This window comes from Bubalus kerabau, chromosome 3, assembly GCF_029407905.1.
Source record: "Bubalus kerabau isolate K-KA32 ecotype Philippines breed swamp buffalo chromosome 3, PCC_UOA_SB_1v2, whole genome shotgun sequence".
Classification (NCBI taxonomy): Eukaryota; Metazoa; Chordata; class Mammalia; order Artiodactyla; family Bovidae; genus Bubalus; species Bubalus kerabau.
Window position 1 is genome coordinate 72,905,949 of NC_073626.1, and position 17,239 is coordinate 72,923,187.

Consider the following 17,239-nt stretch of genomic DNA (forward strand, 5'->3'; position numbering starts at 1 on the left):
ATGCCAGCAAATTTGGAAAACTCAGCAGTGGCCACAGGACTGGAAAAGGTCAGTTTTCATTCCAATCCCAAAGAAAGGCAATGCCAAAGAATGCTCAAACTACCGCACAATTGCACTCATCTCATATGCTAGTAAACTAATGCTCAATATCTCCAAGCCAGGCTTCAGCAATACGTGAACTGTGAACTTCCAGATGTTCAAGCTGGTTTTAGAAAAGGCAGAGGAACCAGAGATCAAATTGCCAACATCTGCTGGATCATGGAGAAAGCAAGAGAGTTCCAGAAAAACATCTATTTCTGGTTTACTGACTATGCCAAAGCCTTTGACTGTGTGGATCACAAGAAACTGTGGAAAATTCTCAAAGAGATGGGAATACCAGACCACCTGACCTGCCTCTTGAGAAACCTGTATGCAGGTCAGGAAGCAACAGTTAGAACTGGACATAGAACAACGGACTGGTTCCAAATAGGAAAAGGAGTACGTCAAGGCTGTATATTGTCACCATGCTTATTTAACTTATATGCAGAGTACATCATGAGAAACGCTGGGCTGGAAGAAGCACAAGCTGGAATCAAGATTGCCGGGAGAAATATCAATAACCTCAGATATGCAGATGACACCACCCTTATGGCAGAAAGTGAAGAGGAACTAATAAAAAGCCTCTTGATGAAAGTGAAAGTGGAGAGTGAAAAAGTTGGCTTAAAGCTCAACATTCCAAAAACTAAGATCATGGCATCTGGTCCCATCACTTCATGGCAAATAAATGAGGAAACAGTGTCAGACTTTATTTTTCTTCATCTCCAAAATCACTGCAGATGGTGATTACAGCCATGACATTAAAAGACACTTACTCCTTAGAAGGAAAGTTATGACCAACCTAGACAGTATATTGAAAAGCAGAGAACATTACTTTGCCAACAAAGGTTCGTCTAGTCAAGGCTATGATTTTTCCAAGGGTCATGTATGGATGTGAGAGTTGGACTGTGAAGAAGGCTGAGCACTGAAGAATAGATGCTTTTGAACTGTGGTGTTGGAGAAGACTCTTGAGAGTCCCTTGGACTGCAAGGAGATCCAACCAGTTCATTCTGAAGGAGATCAGCCCTGGGATTTCTTTGGAAGGAATGATGCTAAAGCTGAAACTCCAGTACTTTGGCCACTTCATGAGAAGAGTTGACTCACTGGAAAAGACTCTGATGCTGGGAGGGATTGGGGGCAGGAGGAGAAGGGGACGACAGAGGATGAGATGGCTGGATGGCATCACCAACTCGATGGACGTGAGTCTGAGTGAGCTCTGGGAGTTGGTGATGGACAGGGAGGCTTGGCGTGCTGCAGTTCATGGGGTCGCACAGAGTTGGACACGACTGAGCGACTGAACTGAACTGATGGGACTGGATGCCATGATCTTAGTTTTTTGATGCTGAGTTGACAATTTTTTTTTTCTTCAAGGAGAAATCACTTAGCCACATAGGTACCCATACAGGGACCCACACAGGTTCTCAGCATAAATCCTCTGTAGCATGACCTTCTGGGTGCTCAAATTCTACTAGATCTATCAGAAACTGGCTTATTATGAAGTCTAACAATTTTGAATTTATAGCAATTTTATTCTTAATTACATAAGCTGATACCATTTACCACTGATATTTGAACCCACACTGGGAGGACAATCAGTGTTTAATGACCCCTTCAGTGCATCCCTTAGTGCAATTCCATCAGTGGAAATGTTCTTTAACAACTTCTGTACTAAAAGTGTTGTTGCTTCATTGTGCAGTAGCTCCTGCCCTCTCAAGCTCCACAGCCCCTTAAGTATTGGAAAGTAAATCAATTGAAATCTTATTTTTAACAGCCATGTTTTAAAAATATTTTTTTTGCATATCTCCTCAACATTTTTTCTTTAAAAAAGAAAAAAGCAGAAAGTGTAAGTAATGTTAACCACCCAAAAGTAAATGTTTTCCAGATTCCCTTTTTCAAATAGCTCAGTCTTTATTCAGCCACACTCTATTTACCCAGGTGCTGTGTGTTTGTGGTTTGCATGTATGTGTAATTTAGCCTTTCAGAACATAAAAAGCTTTTCAGAACAGTTTTTAACCCCTTGCCGCTAGGCAGTTGGGATTTCCTGGTTAGTAATGCATCAGGAAATCCTGACTGCCCCTACCACTGAGTGAAGGAATAAAGGTCAATTATGGCATTTGTCCCCTTCGTTACACGAGCTCTCCAGAGAGGTACCCACCAGGACTGATAGATCCTGTTGCTGCCTGGCAACAGCCAAGCGTCCAAAACTGGCCAGCCGTCAGAGCCCTGGACGAGACTGTGAAGATCTAACTCCCCAGGCACTTACTGTCCTCTAGTTTTAGGATGTATTTCTTTTAAACTCGCCTTCAAAGTACTCACCTCTGCTTATTGATTTCAGTAGACAAATAACTTTATGATGACTCCATATTGCCGTGTGAGCAAAGGCTTTCATCCCTAAAGCTTTTTTCTATGCTCCTAGAACTTCATGGACTCAGTGCTAAAAGCACTTTTCTCGACCAAAAAAAAAAAAAAAAAAAAACCCTCTATTTCTTCAGCTTTTACTCCTTTAAGATTTCTCCATAATACCTGGACAGTACATTTTAAAGGACTACATCCATTATTTCATAGTCTTAGTCAACCCACCTCCACACACGTTCAGAATACAAGCATGCTGTACACAAGTAGTTATTTCCATTTTCTCAGACATGAACAAAAACTTGCTCTGTGCAGAACAACCAAGTAGATTCATTTGATTAGTGACATGACACGCCTACAAAAGTATTCATATTCTTCATGACGGCCCCTCTTTGACTTTGGCCTTAGCTGTGGCCAAGATATTCACATCAATGTTATTTGTGAAGGTCAGATGTACAGTAGCTAACTCTGACCCATCCGTGAGAAGCGGACAACTGGGAACTGGGGAAACGGCCGGGATGTTCGGCAGAGAGCATCGAGCAATGAGACGGCTGTAATCACAGATGACATTCCCTCCCAGAGCAGTGAGACAGGAACGCACACGCATGGCCTCTCAGACCTCAGAGGAGCACCTCAGATGGAATACTAACGGAACTGTGATAGGTTTGGCCTGAGGTTATTAGAACAATTTGTGTGTAGAAGGCTGTGGGGTAGATGCCGAAATAAATAAGCTTACAAGGAAAAGTGAGATAAGAAAGGGCAAAAGAAAAAAAAAATTTTTTTAAGAAAGGGCAAATGGCTTGCAGGAGAAAGAAGCTTTACAGGAGTAACTTTTTGAGCCCTCTGCCATATATAACCATTGCCCGCACTCATTTCCGCACTGGCACTTGGAGGGTTAGCAGTGTTGGAAGTCTAACCCAGGTAAGCGGCGTGTGGCTGTCTGCACTACCTGATTTTAAAAAGGTAACATCACCAAAGACAAATCTTTCATTTCTAGTGAACAGCAGCATTTCTAAATACAACCTTTTGTCTTATGTTCCTCAGTCTTTTTTTTTTAATGACTACCAGCAATCTGGAAACATCTGGGAGACTGTGCTTTCCTGAAGGTGCCTTCTGCCACACTGAGCAGCTTCCTAGCAAGGGTGTAAGTTGCAGCTCACTACCCACCATTCACTAACTGCCTCTTATTCTGTGTTGATCTACAGCCAGGACTAATGTGACATTTGGAGCTTCTGTTTTCATTTACTGGGCTATACCCTTAGTATTAGTCAAACACCACATTTGTTGATGAGCCCGTAACTGTGGGTTCTTGGTTGTCCATGACTATAGCCACCAGATTCCAAATTTATACTTTCCTTCTAACTGTAAAATATATGCAACTTTTTGAGTACCTTAATGTCGCTCAAATCCTTCAGCAGCAACCTAAATTCTTAAATTAGCAGTTTTAAGGAACTGTGAATTTCCTAAGAACTTAGATTGGTTTTAAATCATAAAAAAACATTTTTTTAATCTTAAATAGTTTTCAATTTCTAGTCTCCCTATAGGAAGATGTATAACTTATGGTAACAGGTTATTCTTACATTTTTAAGTACAGCTCAAAGGAATACAATATACAAATTATAAAAATGCAAATTTATTAAATCAAATACAGCACTTCCTATTATGAGTTTCATATTAAACCTATAAAGGCATCATCACAGGACCCTGTGGATTAAACATTTACAGAGCATGACAGCACCTGGGACAACAGGCTTCCTGGTATCTCTGGCATGTAGTCATGAAGATAGTGGTCTTTCCTCTGTGCTTAGGAGACTGTTTCCTTACTTGCGGTCTTCAGCAGAAGGCAAGGACTATAATCTACTTTAAAAGGCAGAAATTCTGTATACATCTGACTTCTGACTACACAGCACAAACAGCCTAGAGCAGTGAAGAAGCCAGCACAGAGGCACGTGATGTTGTCAGACCTGGCTCCATCTGCTGGCAATGCCACTTCCCGGCCACCAGCAGTGGGTGTCATTCATCGTCGCTAAACCTCAGTTGGGCTCCCCAGGTGGCACAGTGGTGAAGTATCTGCCTGCCAATGTAGGAGATGCAGGTTTGATCCCTTGGAGAAGCAAATGGCAAGACACTCCATTATTCTTGCCTGAAAAATTCCATGGACAGAGGAGCCCGGTGGGCCACAGTCCATGGGGTCGCAAAGAGTCGGACATGACTGAGTGACTGAGCAAACCTCAATTATTTCACTGGTAAAAGGGGGACAATACCACCCACTTTACAGGGCTGTTGTGATTACAATCAGAACTTCTTGTCTAGGGTTAAGTGCCCAGCAGTGTCTGGCTAATAAGGGGTAAATTAATAAGTTAAGTTATTAATGCAATAATCAATTCTAGGGTAGTGCATCCTAAGTCACTTTAGTCATGTCTGACTCTGTGACTCTGGACCATAGCCCATCAGGCTCTTCTGTCCATGAGATTCTCCAGTCAAGAATACTGGAGTGCGTCGCCATGCCCTCCATCCGGGGATCTTCCTGACCCAGGGATTGAACTCATGTCTTTTATGTCCCCTGCACTGATAGGTGGGTTCTTCACCACTAAAGACATCTAGTGTTAAGCAAAAATACAGAGACTCAATTAGAATCTGGAGAAGGCAATGTCACCCCACTCCAGTGCTCTTGCTGGAAAATCGCATGGACAGAGGAGCCTGGTAGGCTGCAGTCCACGGGGTCGCGAAGAGTGGGACATGACTGAGTGACTTCACTTTCACTTTTCACTTTCATGCACTGGAGGAGGCAATGGCAACCCACTCCAGTGTTCTTGCCTGGAGAATCCCAGGGACAGGGGAGCCTGGTGGGCTGCCGTCTGTGGGGTCACACTGAGTCAGACACGACTGAAGCGACTTAGCAGCAGCAGCAACAGCAGCAATTAGAATTACTCAAGACTCAGTCAGAAGGGACATCAGAGATTTTTATTTTACAAAAGATATTAGGCCCAAATAGGAAAAGTGACTTGCAGTTGGCAGATAAAAATTGAGCATCCACACAATTTCCAGACTAGAATACTTTCCAGTGTGTTCTTAGACTTAGAACTCTAACTTCTCCTAAATTATTTTATAGCTTATAGCGACACATTTCAGTCATTTAAAAAAATTATCTTTCCAGCTCTAATGTGGGCACAATAAGGTACAAAGGATGTAGCAAAACTTTGCAAGAATGGATTTGGAGGTTTCCATCAGCCAATACTACACGCAATCAACAGACAGCAGAAAATGCAGCACAAGTGGAGTTTACAAGCATACTGAAAAAGAAAGGCCCCTGAGGGCAAACACAGGCAAAAGATGTGACAGCAGTAGGACCCATTTGGTTTCTGACAGGGTAGCACAGGAAAACTGCAGCGGTAAGGTTTATCAAAGGATTTCAGTCCGGCACCTGGAGATTTAAATCAAGTAGATGTAATTGCATGTTTAGTGTCTGACTGGCATAAACGTTGCTTCATTGAAAGAAAGCCTATTTGTTGACAAAATGCAAAAAAGAGGTGAACAACAGCAAGCTAAGTGGAAATGCTAGCGCCCTGACTCTTGAATGCTTTTTCCTGGATGTGTTATTGGGCAGGCCCTGGCTATGAGTTCCACAGACCCGCCATTACTTGGATGAGAATCCAGAACAGTGCATGTCTCAATTCTACTGCTGTCCCAAAGCTGGATGGGGCAAACAATATTCTTTGTAAGAGCCAAGAATCTAAAATTTTGAAAATCTGCAACTAAATAGAGTAAGACACAAATTTTAGTAAGAATAAATATAAGTAATGAGGCTTTATATATATATATATTAAAAAAATCAGCCTCCATGGAGATGTGGCCAAAATGGAACATGCAGAAAAGACAAACTGTTAAATTCAAGGTCAGTGAGGTGCCAGTGCAAGGTCCAGCACAGATGCATGAGTGACTAAGAATATTGGAACAAGGAATAAGGAAATCATTGGAACTATTCTGGAACAGGTAGGTCTTGACACCTCATTTTAAGAACATCAAGTAGGCATATATGGAGACAGATGGGGGTCTGGAAGTGACAGGAGCAACAGCTGACTGGAAAAATCTAGGGGAACATGAGCTGTCTTTAAATATCTGAAGACCTGCCTTGCAACAGAGCAACAGCACAATCTTTATGACTAGATAAGACAGAGGTCACATTAATGGTCAGAAGGACACAGATTTTGGTGTAATAGGCAAAAACCTATGAATTCTGGAAGATTTCAGAAATGGGGAAAAGGCATGCTAGAAAGGTAATAAATTCCCATGTGGTCACAGCAAATGTTCAGGAGGACGAGGTTATCTGTTTGTGGCCTGGGGGGATGGAAAGGTTGGTAGCAATTATGTTTGACCAAAAGTAAGACGAGATGATTTCTAAGGTTCATTCAGACTAAGCCTTATATGAGCCAAGTAGAAAACTGCTTTAACTAACTATAACTAACTTGTAAGGGCTATAATCTTGAAATGTATCAAGTAAGACCGGGTTTAACAGGTTCAATCCCTAATTATTTCAGAGTCTACACAGCTCCAACCTTCCCTCCAGTGTGGGAACCACAGGCAGGGACAAATTAGCATCTGTTCCCTGGTCATTCACTACTGGAGAGACTACTTACAGGAACAGACTGTGTCGTTATTCTCTGAGGATAGCATGAAGCTGTCAACCAAGACTAAATGAAATCAACAAGAACAAAGCAACAATTTCTGTAACAACGAGTAGTTTGAGTATTGTTTTATTATTTTTTCCCCAGCACATCTTAAAAATCACACATGGGCATTTACTTATAGAACAGTACAGTCTAGGAAAAGCAGTGAAAGGAGAATCCAAACATACACTGAAAGCACAGTAAACAGACTGTGTTGAGCCCTTTGGAAACAGTATGGCTCAGTATGAACGGACAAAGCTACGCTGGAGCCCCTTAGCAATTTTCCTTCCCACTACATATCCACCTTGAAGACTATTAGTATAAAGAGAAGAACTGTTTGTATGCGTTGGTTACAGCAGTATAATGGCTTACATACAAGTGCTTACCCACGTGTAGTTCCCAAAAGGGGACTACACTACTGGCAGGAAAGACGCACTGCCTTGGAGGAAGACTCAGGATAAGGTATTATTCAAGTCAAGTTGTATCAGAGCCAAAGTATTTCACAGGCTTAGCAAAAAAAGGACAAAAATTAGGAAACATAACCTACACATATTTCTCATAAGATTTATCATTGTTCAGAAACAGAAATATTTATTACTCTGAAGGCACCATCACACAAAAAAGGACTGACACACAACGTGAAGAATAGGAACCCCAACCCCCCACCCAACTCCAGGCTCTGCTCCTCAGGGAGCTGTGCGAGCAGACAGCTAAAATGTGCAGTGGGCGTCTCCACGCACAGGGAGTATGCCACGTCCACCGAGCCACATCTTAGGGTTGCTAAGTTGGGACAGCAGGAATGAAAATGCAAGAAAGTACATGTAAATCCCACTGACTGAATAGGTGTACTTAAGAGTACAGGTCTACCACACAATTAGTTAAATATGCAAGAATAGGTGATTGAAACCAACACTGTGGAAGGGATCTTCCATGTTTCTACGTACAACTACTTGATTCCTGATGTGTTCTCGAAGAGGAATAGCTTTGAACTGCTACACAAGCTCTGTCTTTAAAGACTAATCCTCTGCCACTCATTTTAAATAATGGCTATTTCATGGGAGGGGAAAAAGAAAATCCCAACAAGGCACTGTACGCTTTGGGGGAATATTCTTTAAATAGCTCAAAAAATAATTATTTATAGAAAGTGTATACCAGCACACGTGTTTCATGTCCTTTTTGGATATGTGAACAAGACTGCTTTAGTGGTTAAACAACATGTTTCATCATAGAGTGCTCACAAAAAACACTACCAACAATAAGATGCCTTAAAAACATGTACATATACTACCTAGAAACCCACACTAAAACATTTGTTTCCTTTCTCTCTCTCTCTCATTTGGAAGTTCAGAGTATTTGAAAAGTTCTTAATGATACTTAATGTATTATCTTGTTCCTTGTGGGGGAAAAAAGTATAAAGTAAACTTCTTAGGGAAGCAAAAAGAAATCTTTTCATGCTCACAGAATTAAAGTTACTTAATTCTATGATGGTTCTTTGGCTTCAGTGGTCCTTACTCACGTTTCTTAAGCAATTGTTGTGGTTAGAAGAGCACAAAAGTGCTCATTCTTTGAGGATCTTCCAAAGTTCAAATGGGAATGCTTCAGGTTCACAGGAAACTAAACATCTCCTAGGAATATAACATTGATTTAAAATAATTAGAGAGTAATAAAACCTAGCTAACAATATACTCAGCTATAAATCCAAAAGGATTTAGTTATATTTAGGTTGTATTTGATTATGCTTCATTAATAAAATTATAAAAATTTTCTTTTCAAATTAGTGGAAATATGAAGATGAAGAACTAAAATGGAAAGACAAACCCAGGTGCAAACAGAAGAACAAACACCTTCATACTCCCCTTGAAGAAAAAAATGTCTTAGACCCAGGTCCATTTTATTAATAAGTTTCTATAATCTGGTGACATTACAGGTAGATTTTACAGTTATATTTCATACTAAAGACAAATAGTTGGCTTAGGGAAAAGAAAGCTGAGTAACTTACATACTTTATGTCACACACTGTATTTCAATAGTTTAAAACAATCGTTTACACTTCCTGGATTTCAGCATCAATGTATATGAAATTAGTAAGGATTAAACACATATATTGACAGGTGGCTCATTTGGGAATGTGAAGACTTTAAGCTTCCAGAACTCGTTAAGCCAAAGGTGGTTCTGGATTCTTCAGTCCTAACCTGGCACTTCTTATTTTTGGCTTTTCACAAACCATGAGCTAAACCCTAATTAAAATTAAAGTTGCTAAAGATTAAGTGGTAACAAAAAGTTATTAAAGCTGTCTTTAACTCCTGTCTTAGTGCTTCCTAAAATGTAGATATGCTTTCCACAGAATCCCACCTTGGTTGCTTCGAGCACCCACATGTGCAGTTTATGCATCGATGCATAATAAATATTTGTGTCCTATGTTTACATAGAATAAATGCTCAACCAAACTCAGTCCATTGAAGCAGCTGAGGTTACAGGCTTCAGCTTAGGACCACAGGGCAGAATTGACTATAGCTAGGAAGTAGAAAATATAAAAGAATATGACAGCAGAAAATCACTGGAGCCAACACGCAAAAGTCATTAAAAAAAATGCAAGCTAGGACTTACTTAGCAGTTACTAAAGGGATATTCTGAAAGAGGTTTTCTTGTAACCACCTGTATCTGGTTTAATACACAAACTGATAGAAGCTCATCCTTCATTGTATTTTTGGTTTCCAAAATACATCAACACAGCTATGTATACCAGAAGGCTTCCAGCTTCATAATTAGCTTTTAGGTAAAAGTACTATTTAGGAAGAAAACTCCCAATTCCTCAACAAAGGAAAGAATTTAATCCTCTTTCTTTGTGGTAAAATGCTGGGCACAATAAACATGTGGCTTTTGCAATTCTAACTAAAACTAAAAAGCTCATGTTACTTAGTATAATAAACTCACTTATACATTGTAAAGTGCACCAAACATTAAGGCAACCATTTCTCTAAGGGTCAATAAAGCTTGTTCATACTGCGTCCTTAGTATTCAATGCCATTTCTCACTAGCAGCAATTCCTATTCCCACTAAAACGCCAACTCAAATGTGACATCATCAAATAAAATATTAGAAAAAAGACTAATTTTAGAAGGACAAATCAATGTTATACAGTCCTGAAAACCAAATAGGCTACATAAATAAACTTATTCAAGCCTCACATAAGCAACATCCCCTGGCTTTAACTTTTATGAAGTCATTTTCAGATATTTCAGAAACAGGAGGCAAGGTTTTAAGTGCTTCTGTGTGTATACAAGAACTCAACTCTCTGTGGACACTAAGCATATGCTCAGGCGCCTCTCAGCAGCAGGAGTGTGGAAGCGGGGAAAGGCTTTCTGATTTACTAAATCAGAATGAAACAGTACTGACAAGTGTTCATGTGTTTCAAACTCATCCCTGGAGAAACGATAAGAACTACAAAATGTAGTCATCACTACAGAATCAAGGTTGGGGAGTCAGGCATGCATGGAAGAAGAAAAACAAAAGCATAAATCACTAATTTCCATAAGGTTCATGTAGAATAGTGAACCAACAATTTCAGGTGTTACATCTCCTAATTCTGAAGTTGCTGAAACCTGAACTCCCTGGGAAAGAATGTTATAACAATCACGTGCAAAGGAATGGATCTGCTTATGAATCTATGTTTTATTGTAAAAATATTACTCAGAAACATGTATACACGTCAGTGAGATATTAGTACTGTATTAAATTTTACATTTTGATCACCAATTAGAGAAGTTAGTTTCATGAATAGATGCATTTTGTAAAGCTGAGATTCTTATAACCCTAGAAGCAAGTGTTACTTCCCTCATCAGGTATCCAACTATTTCAAACATCAAGGGCTTGAAGCAAATATCTGCTGGAAATTTTATAATTAAAAATAAATCACCAATGAAGAGAGGCAGCATCTCATAAATATTGTGTTTTTGTTAAACTAATAGTTCAATTTTATTTGCTTACAGATTTTATTAGTTTGAGGCCAATTTTGTTAAAAATTATTTATCATTTTGAAGTCTTAAAATATCACTTTGTCAATTTTAGATTTTCACTTTTCTGGTTAAGGCTACTTCAGATATAAAAGGTATCAAACTGCCCAAAAATACTTTGGAGCTGTTGCTACATAAACAGACAGTGTGTCCTTTTAAAGGATCGTCTGCATTTTGACTTACATTAGCTGATCAAATATTAATTTTAAAAAAATTATCAAAAGTTAGGTATTGCATTAATAAAAGAATCCATCTCAAAATGTGAATCATGAACCTTGACAGTGATTCAAAGTAACTATTTTAATATGCATGTTTGAATGTAAAAATGTTTGCTATATGTGGTTAATGTTCTATTATTTAAGAAATATGATATTTCAAACATTTTATTATGGCATGTGTATTAGTAACTACTGTTTTAAAAATTTAGGTTAAACCAGTAATTCAAAAAAGGCATTAAACCGTTATTAAAAACTAAATTGAAACTTTACTTTTATATGGAAATTTTTCATGTTGTTTGGGCTAATTGTTTTACAAAAAGTTTTTTCTCATTAAAACTATTGAGGTTTTCATATTTCAGTAGCTGAATGATGACTGCGTTTCTTTAGCCAAAAAATTCTTTGAACTGGAGACATTCAGTGTAAGGAGTCTTCCTCTTCTGCTCCTGTTGCAGCTTCTTCTGAATCTCAGCAACAAGAATGTGAAATGAGAAACATCAGTACTGTAAATTGAATAAAGGCATTTCTTTCATGGTAAACCTTTTTCTTCACATACAATGAATGAGACATTGGCTTTCCTTATAAAACATATAAAGAACGAATTAGGATATAACCATGCATTATCTCAGTGATACAAATTCAACTCATACCCTAGGAGAAACAGAAATATGGAGAACAAAAGATGTCCCCTGACAGAATAAATCATCCTAAAGATTTAAGGTTTCATAACTGGACACTAATTTCAAAGAAAAATGTAGGCCAATCATCTTACAGAACTGGAGGCATCCTAAGTAAGAGGTTGCCTATACTCTTTGATGGGTATTCTCCCTTAATGGCCTACTCACACTAGTAATGCACTCTTAAAAAAAAATACATGTATATAACTCCTCAGTGGAATCCTTCACTACATAGCTGCTTCCCAGAAACCTTTTAAAAAGGGGGCTAGAGAAACAATAGATGACACCAAAATCTGCCTTTGTTCCCCAAGAAGAAACATCAATACAAAACAGCTGGCAGCATCCTCCTCTGAAATAACAACTGGGAGCCAGCCTTGTGCTGCCTGACTGAAATTTGAAATGACAGCCAGTTGGCTGTAAACTAATGCACCTACAATGAGAGAGATTTAGGAATACCATCTGTCAATCCATAGATGCAGAAACAAAACAAACTACAGAATGAAACAAACTTATTTTAAACCAACAAACAAATGCAGCTGAAATAAAAGTCCATGATATATTTGATTACTGGTATAACCATAGTTAAAGACTTAAAATAAAAGTGACATTTTTCTTATCAATAGTAATGGATTTATAAAAGGTTTCTGTTTCCAAAGATGTTATTGGGGTCCACATATTCCTTGACAGACTTCAGCATCCCAAAGCCGACATCAGAGATACTTTCCTTTAGCCACTGCTTCCGTAACTTGCCCACTGAAAAAACAAAATCAAAAATGCTTCAATATACACTACGATGCTGGAAACCAATCAATCTTGCGACCATGAATGAACAAACACTGTGTGATAAATGCTTTTATTCAAAAATGAGAAATGTTTTGCTTTATTTGATTTATTGAGCCCACCAGACTATCAAGCTCATTAAGCCCAATGTATTCCCAGGGGAAGCCTGTGCTCCACAGTATCTCCTTTCTCTGCAGACTATAAAATGGAGATGGAGGAAGCTTGGACTGAGATTATGGCCCATTTTACAAATAACAAAATGAGAAAAACATGCGTTTCAAAAGAACCCACCTCTGGTCTTCACCAAAACATGCCAAAGTTTCAGAGAAAATAAAATTAACTAAAGAAAACACATCCAGATGATTTTTTCGGGGGGTATACTAGAGCAAAAATGACAAGATATATATATATATCCATAAAATATTATGAGAAGAACAAAATTGTTTAAAAAATTGAAAAAATCTGAACTTAGGGCTTAAGAAAAAAAATATGGTTATGAAACTTTCCATCTGCATTTTCTTTCCATGTGACTTTATAATAAATTTGCATGTTCAAATAATGGTTATTTTTATTCCTATTGTTTTTCCAGAATTAGAAATTTTTTTAGTCACTGAATAAATCAAATACCTAAACCATCTTAAATGTAATTATCAGATTTTACATACTGTATGTTTCCCTTCTTGTTTTCTAAGTCCTGCTAATTTATTCTGAGAATAACGAATATAATAGCAGCATCAATTATATTTTAAAAGGCATTCAATGAAAAATATAATCTTTTCTAAGTAGAACTTTTGTATGAAAGGATATGTACTTAATCTAGAAAAGAATTCTGAAACATCAACTTGCTGTGGCATTAAAAGGCAAAGCAAGATGCTGACTTCTCAGTGGAAAAATGGATAAACCTTATTTATGGCTAGATTATTTGTGGTCAGTACTTGTCAAATGTATTATTGCAATAATTGAATTCAAATGGTCATTTTCCACAAATGTTCATTAATGATCTAAGTCATCAACAATGATTTAATTGGCCAAAATGGGAAAGCTTCTTTCATTAAAGCATTCAGCCTGTCATTCTAAAATGCACTCCCATTTATCAGGCTGCAGTGATACACCATAGTATCTGCCTTTTGGAAATCTTAAATACCATTTTAAGCTCAAATCAAACCATCTTTTCTGTCTAGTTTCCCAGGAAACAATCAATTGTCATTAAAATAATAAATAGCATGACATTCTCAGAAAGCAAAATATTCTGCTTGGCTTCTGGAAATAAAAAAGTACTGCTGGTATTAAGATGAGGGAAAATGCTCTACAGCAGGAGGAAAAAATCTTAAATTCAAAAGAAAAATTCTGTTTAAAAGAGTTTTAAAATCAGAAGCTGAACATACAAATTCCTACTCATGCAATCTCTGCCACCTGAAAGATGTCCTACCAGGTCCTTATCCCTGACAACTCATCACAATGCTTCAGCCTGAGTTTTCTCATCTGCAAGGGGATTAGAATCTACAGGATCTTTTCACCTCAAATATCGGATGATTTTAACACTTAAAGTTACAAATCAGTTATTTCCAGATTTGCTCCAGGGTATTAAAAAGAAAACAAACCTACTCTGTGAGTAGTAAAAGTGTCATTATTTAAGCCACCGACACTGAGGCAACTCAGGAGAGTGGGGTGAAAAGCACTCAATGCCAGTCTCCACTGTTATCTGTAATATAGTTTCACTGAATGTGTCCTGTGGTTATGGATGTAATTGTCCTGAAAAGACTGCAAACAACTGCTCCAACAAGATGGAGCACATTAGAACCTCAGCAGGATGCCCAACAGCTAGCTTGTCTGCCTGGTTTTACACCTCTAGTAATAATGCAATTCCACAAGGAACTGAACCATCATCTGAGAAGCCACCCAACAGCCATTGCATATTTAATGAAGTCACTCACCAAGCGCTGGAAAACAGAAGGTGCTTGGAGTGCATCATTAGTTCTGTCAGAAGGATAATTTACACATCTATCTTGTCAAATTTTCTATGGTTTATACTTTTACAATAATCAATCTAACATACATTTGATTAGTGAACTAGAAAGTAGAAAAGAAAGAAAGGCAGTACAGGCAGCATAGCTGTGGCCCCTTGTAACCATATCTGATAAAAGAATTTAATCCCCTGATGATCTGATGGCAGAGGTCTGTGAGCTTCTTCTGTTAGTGATAAGAAAATTTATACTGAAGTCAGAAATCACAATTTATGCAATTAAAGGGATGAGAAATTTTTTTGGTTTTGCTTAACAATTTAAGTCAACTACATTACAGGAATAATGTACAAATGGAAAATAGAGCTTAAGCAGAAATGCTTAAGGAGCATTTATAATAAGAGATTATGGGAAACAGTCTTCATAAAATTCTAGAGAACCTTCTTCTCTGGCTGCCTCAGATGAATTAATAAATTAAAACACAACAATGAAACATCAAAGGCCCTAATCCCAAAGGGGAGATCACACTTGAAAGTAGAAGACTTTCATTTTTTAGAGCTAAACAACAGCTATAATAATGCCATTTGGACAGTCTTTATTTTCATTGCTAGGAATTTTAGAAATTAGCTGGTTAGACTGATCTGGACATATGTAACACATGTGTGTGCATAACTACACAGTAGCTGCTTAAACATTTACAGAATCATTTTCAGAAAAGGTAGAAACAACACTCTGTCCTTTATGCAACATGCCATACTAAAGGGGAGAATGGATGAATGAAAACAGCAAATAATAGATGGTCACGACTATTTCAACATTTCTTGAATGAATAGCTATCCATGAAAAGGCTTGTGTACATTCACACTACATGAAGCTTATTCCTCTTTCTAGACTGAGATTATTTGATGTGTGGGGGTATTCATGACTACTGACTCAAATACATCCCTTTGACTTCTGATTCTCTAGAAGTATAAACCTAGCTTGAGAGCCAACAGTGAGCTAGAAAAAGCCAAGCCCACCACTTCTCAACATAAGAAAAAGACCCTGTATTCCACAATTCACATTTTTTCTATATATTCAATGTTCAGAGTGCTCAAGTCAGGTATTTAAGAGTCTTAAATATATTTTTAAAGATACAAAAATCATAAGCCAGCCAAATAATAAACAGTCCAGAAAAATAATGGGAGGAAATTCTTTTTCTGCTTAATGAAGAGTGGAGTTCACTTTTTTAAGAATTTCTCATAAATACAGACAGAATAAAATAAATATTTTGTGTTTTTCCCACATATTAATAATTATACTTTTGGAACAGAGAAAATAGAAACTTTTGCGGATAATCTTTGAAATCATAGGCTCAACAGTCCCCTCTGGATGTTAACAGCTCCAAGAAAGAATACACTTTGTGTGGAAATCAACAGAAAAGAATGAACTGACCTGTATACAAGGGGGACAGGTAATGGGAGTCGTGTGTGGAATGTGTGGACACGGTGGCCAGTCTAGCCACCAAAAATTATTTGGAAGGGACAAAAGAATTAGCAGAAACTACCAAATAATCTCATCTTAAAAGGGACACATCTAATGTCTGCTAGTCAGAATTCTTTTCAGCTAAATTAAAAACTTTTGAATTATGGAGTTGATTACAAGGTTGAAAAGATCTATTATACACTTATGTTTAAAATTATGAAATGGGCTGAACTTTTAGAAGATTATTGAAGCCAAAGCCTAGAATCAGAATTTAGCCAGTTAAAAGTACGTAACCATTATTTTAACAACTGTATTTTGAAAGCTCTAGTTTAAGCATCTTTTAACACTATTCTATAGGTCATTGGAGAAGGAAATGGCAACCCAATCCAGTGTTCTTGCCTGGAGAATCCCAGGGATGGGGGAGCCTGGTGGGCTGCCGTCTATGGGGTCGCACAGAGTCGGACACGACTGAAGCGACTTAGCAGCATAGGGCATTTAAAAAAGAAACTCTAGATTCAGCCGCTTGTATGAGTGATCTAAGCACTGACTTTCTATAAGACTTCATTAATCCAACCAATCTACTAGAGGATTATGTAAGGAACTAGTGCTAAAGGGACACCGACCCCTTGTCAGATGAAGCTCTGGCCCCAAGAAACTTTCGGCTTTTTGGAGAATCTGGTGATGTGATGATGAGGATATTTCTTTGGGAGGGAGTGATGTGGGGTAGAAAAGAGGACTTAGTTGTCCATTTGCTTGTACTATAAGGCATTCCTGTGTGTGTATGTGTTGGATTTTGGTACGTGTTGAAAGTAAGTAACAGATCTCCAACTGAGGGATACTAACATCCAGCTTTTAAAGACACATGAGATGAGACTATGACTATCCACGATTCTAATTTAATGCTTATGCTCAGTCATGTCTGACTCTTTGTAACCCCATGGACTATAGCCTACCAAGTTCCTCTGGACTGTAGCCCACCAGGATCCTCTGTCCATGGGATTTTTCAGGCAAGAAAAATGACAAAATGGGCTCTTC

General features: G+C 38.1%; 1 protein-coding gene across 2 annotated transcripts in view; it reads right to left on the minus strand.

Moving 5' to 3' along the window:
- Positions 1–10,746: 10,746 nt before the first annotated feature.
- AGPS (alkylglycerone phosphate synthase) overlaps positions 10,747–17,239 on the minus strand; it is a 127,187-nt gene continuing 120,694 nt past the window's right edge. For both annotated transcript variants that reach the window (XM_055572121.1, XM_055572123.1), the window contains exon 20: positions 10,747–12,752. In XM_055572121.1, coding sequence (XP_055428096.1) covers positions 12,631–12,752 — 122 coding nt within the window. In that variant the 3' untranslated portion in view covers positions 10,747–12,630. The remainder of the gene's footprint in view (positions 12,753–17,239) is intronic.